General features: G+C 48.9%; 2 protein-coding genes across 2 annotated transcripts in view; both read right to left on the bottom strand.

Annotated features, from left to right (window-relative positions):
* Positions 1-1,150, bottom strand: LOC104714382 (probable serine/threonine-protein kinase kinX; the record flags this gene model as incomplete). The annotated part of the gene is given in 1 exon segment (XM_010431720.1): positions 1-1,150. A coding segment is annotated over 1 exon segment (1,103 nt), but the record flags the coding sequence as incomplete, so codon positions are not given.
* LOC109126288 (probable serine/threonine-protein kinase kinX) overlaps positions 1-2,863 on the bottom strand; it is a 4,523-nt gene extending 1,660 nt beyond the window's left edge. Inside the window, exon 1 of the mRNA XM_019229643.1 lies at positions 1,167-2,863. Coding sequence (XP_019085188.1) covers positions 1,307-2,773 — 1,467 coding nt within the window. The 5' untranslated portion in view covers positions 2,774-2,863 and the 3' untranslated portion in view covers positions 1,167-1,306. The remainder of the gene's footprint in view (positions 1-1,166) is intronic.

Raw genomic sequence — 3,558 nt, 5'->3', positions numbered from 1 at the left:
AAGGTCACATGTCGAAGGGAGCTCCTGTAGTTGTCCATCTTTTTCACCTCCGTGTCAAACACAGAATCTGGAGAGACGGTGCAAAAGGGTAGGGACAAAACGTCAGCCGCCATCTTGGAGAGGGTAGGGTATTTGGTTCGGTTCAGGCTCCACCAGCGTAGAACCTCAAAGTCCTGTGATCGCGGCATCAGAGATTCCTCCAGGTATTGGTCGAGCTCCGATTTCATCTGTTGGTGACTACCTACCTCGGAGATGTAAAGCTCAAAGTCTGAGAACCCATCTCCAATGGTGATGAGGGGAAACTCCTGTGAAGATGCTTCAAGGTGGTGGCCTTCCTGGAGAAGGACGTCAACGTGGTGACCTTCTTGAGAGATTGTAAATGTGGCTTCTTCCTGTGGCACTGCATGTGATTGAGAATCATGTTGTGCCTCTTCTTCCTGTGGCATTGCATGTGATTGAGGATGTTGGTCTGAGGCTATAACTTCATCTGATTGCTGCTCTTTTTGTGGAGCTTCCTCGCCCTCTCGAGAATACCCTTGGCAAAGTATACCATCCGCGTTTTCTGGGTTTTGGCTGGGTTCGGGAATCGGCTCCACTGGCTGCACCTCCTGTGCTACTTCCTCCACTGGCTGAGTGTCCTCTAGTATTCCCTCGACTGCCTGTGTCTCCTGTCCTGCACCCTCGACTGGCTGAACATCATTATGCTTTTCCTCCACCAGTTGTTCCTCCTGAGCCATTTCATCAACTGGTTGAGTGTCCTCCACCGGCTGTATCTCATGTCCTTCTTCCTCAACAGACTGAATTTCATCATTCTTCTCCATCTCTTGTGCTTCCTGAGCCACATCCTCAACTGGTTGAGTGTCCTCGAGCATTTCCTCCATCGGCTGCATGTCATGAGTTATATCATTCTCGTCCACTTGCTGGTTTTCCAGCAGCATTTCCTCAATGTGATGACTCTCAGGCGGTATATCCTCCACTGTCCGGCTCACCTGTGATGTTTCTTCCTGCGTCACTTCTTCAACAGGCTGAGTGTCTTCGATGATTTCCTCCACTGACTCTGTCTCTGGTACATTTTCTTCCCCCAGCTGGCTGTCTTGAGTCATATCTGTATCCTCCACTGCCTGACTCTTCAGGGGTATGTCCGCAGAAGGCTGGCTCTCNTCATGGTAAGAAGAAAAGAATAAGAAAAAAGAAAGCATAAGCGAGCACAAGGCTAAAAAGATCCATATTAGCCTAAAGTGACCAAAGCGAAATATATAGTAAGCTAAAACTACATCTAAGGATAAGGAATGATGAAAAGGAATCCTCAAGATTCCCTCTTCAGATTGTTTTCTGAGGTGGAACTGGAGGAGCCGTGCTTGAACCAGTCCTTGGCACAGAAAAGAGCTTCTAAGGTTACATGTCGAAGGGAGCTCCTGTAGTTGTCCATCTTTTTCACCTCCGTGTCAAACACAGAATCTGGAGAGACGGTGCAAAAGGGTAGGGACAAAATGTCAGCCGCCATCTTGGAGAGGGTAGGGTATTTGGTTCGGTTCAGGCTCCACCAGCGAAGAACCTCAAAGTCCTGTGATCGCGGCATCAGAGATTCCTCCAGGTATTGGTCGAGCTCCGATTTCATCTGTTGGTGACTACCTACCTCGGAGATGTAAAGCTCAAAGTCTGAGAACCCATCTCCAATGGTGATGAGGGGAAACTCCTGTGAAGATGCTTCAAGGTGGTGGCCTTCCTGGAGAAGGACGTCAACGTGGTGACCTTCTTGAGAGATTGTAAATGTGGCTTCTTCCTGTGGCACTGCATGTGATTGAGAATCATGTTGTGCCTCTTCTTCCTGTGGCATTGCATGTGATTGAGGATGTTGGTCTGAGGCTATACCTTCATCTGATTGCTGCTCTTTTTGTGGAGCTTCCTCGCCCTCTCGAGAATACCCTTGGCAAAGTATACCATCAGCGTTTTGTGGGTTTTGGCTGGGTTCGGGAATCTGCTCCATTGGCTGTACCTCCTGTGCTACTTCCTCCACTGGCTGAGTGTCCTCTAGTATTCCCTCGACTGCCTGTGTCTCATGTCCTGCACCCTCGACTGGCTGAACATCATTATGCTTTTCCTCCACCAGTTGTTCCTCCTGAGCCATTTCATCAACTGGTTGAGTGTCCTCCACCGGCTGTATCTCATGTCCTTCTTCCTCAACAGACTGAATTTCATCATTCTTCTCCATCTCTTGTGCTTCCTGAGCCACATCCTCAACTGGTTGAGTGTCCTCGAGCATTTCCTCCATCGGCTGCATGTCATGAGTTATATCATTCTCGTCCACTTGCTGGTTTTCCAGCAGCATTTCCTCAATGTGATGACTCTCAGGCGGTATATCCTCCACTGTCCGGCTCACCTGTGATGTTTCTTCCTGCGTCACTTCTTCAACAGGCTGAGTGTCTTCGATGATTTCCTCCACTGACTCTGTCTCTGGTACATTTTCTTCCCCCAGCTGGCTGTCTTGAGTCATATCTGTATCCTCCACTGCCTGACTCTTCAGGGGTATGTCCGCAGAAGGCTGGCTCTCGCACGGAATTTCCTCAATCAGCTGGGTCTCATGGGCCATCTCCTCAGCTGACTGAGTCGCATAATGTGTTTCCTCCATTGCTTGGCTCTCATGGGATGTCTCATCTGTTAGCTGGCTCTCTTGGGCCGGAGTTCGCTCCCCATTGGATTGCAGATTTTCTGTCAGAAGCGAACCTTGTGTCAGTCCCTCAATTGGTTTGCTCTCTTCAGACAGCCCTTCCATGATAAGGTTATTCTGTGTACCTGCATCTCCCAACTGGCCTTCTTCTTCTTCTCCCTGTGTGGTATTGCCTCCCACCGACACTGTCCCCGTNCGTGCTTGAACCAGTCCTTGGCACAGAAAAGAGCTTCTAAGGTTACATGTCGAAGGGAGCTCCTGTAGTTGTCCATCTTTTTCACCTCCGTGTCAAACACAGAATCTGGAGAGACGGTGCAAAAGGGTAGGGACAAAATGTCAGCCGCCATCTTGGAGAGGGTAGGGTATTTGGTTCGGTTCAGGCTCCACCAGCGAAGAACCTCAAAGTCCTGTGATCGCGGCATCAGAGATTCCTCCAGGTATTGGTCGAGCTCCGATTTCATCTNTGAGTCTGAGCAACTTCTTGAGAGTCGTGACCGTCTAAAACATGGTCTCTTGGTTTTTCATCCAGCTGATTGCCATCTTCAGGCTGTTCATATACTTGATCATGTGAAAGCCCGTTTGAGTGGTGGTATTCATGAGGCATGTCATGATGGAAGTGAACTTGAGAGATATCTGTTTCAGAAAAGCCATCATTCCCGTGGCCTACATAAGCATCCAGCAGGGAGTGACTCTGTTCAGTATAGTCAAGGTACAGCTCATGTACTGCATCATCAACACTCCTGATCCATTTATCTGCATCTTCCCCGTAAGCCTTAGAGAAACTAAACTCAATAAGCTTCATTTTGAAGCGCGGATCCATCACCACAGCAACAGCCAGAAGCAGGAAACATTCTCTCCAGTACTCGTCAAACTTCTCTTTCATTGGGTGC

The sequence above is a fragment of the Camelina sativa genome, chromosome 9 (genome assembly GCF_000633955.1).
Source record: "Camelina sativa cultivar DH55 chromosome 9, Cs, whole genome shotgun sequence".
NCBI lineage: Eukaryota > Viridiplantae > Streptophyta > Magnoliopsida > Brassicales > Brassicaceae > Camelina > Camelina sativa.
The sequence above is the reverse complement of the archived record's forward strand: the minus strand, read 5'-3'. Positions and strand labels throughout refer to the sequence as shown.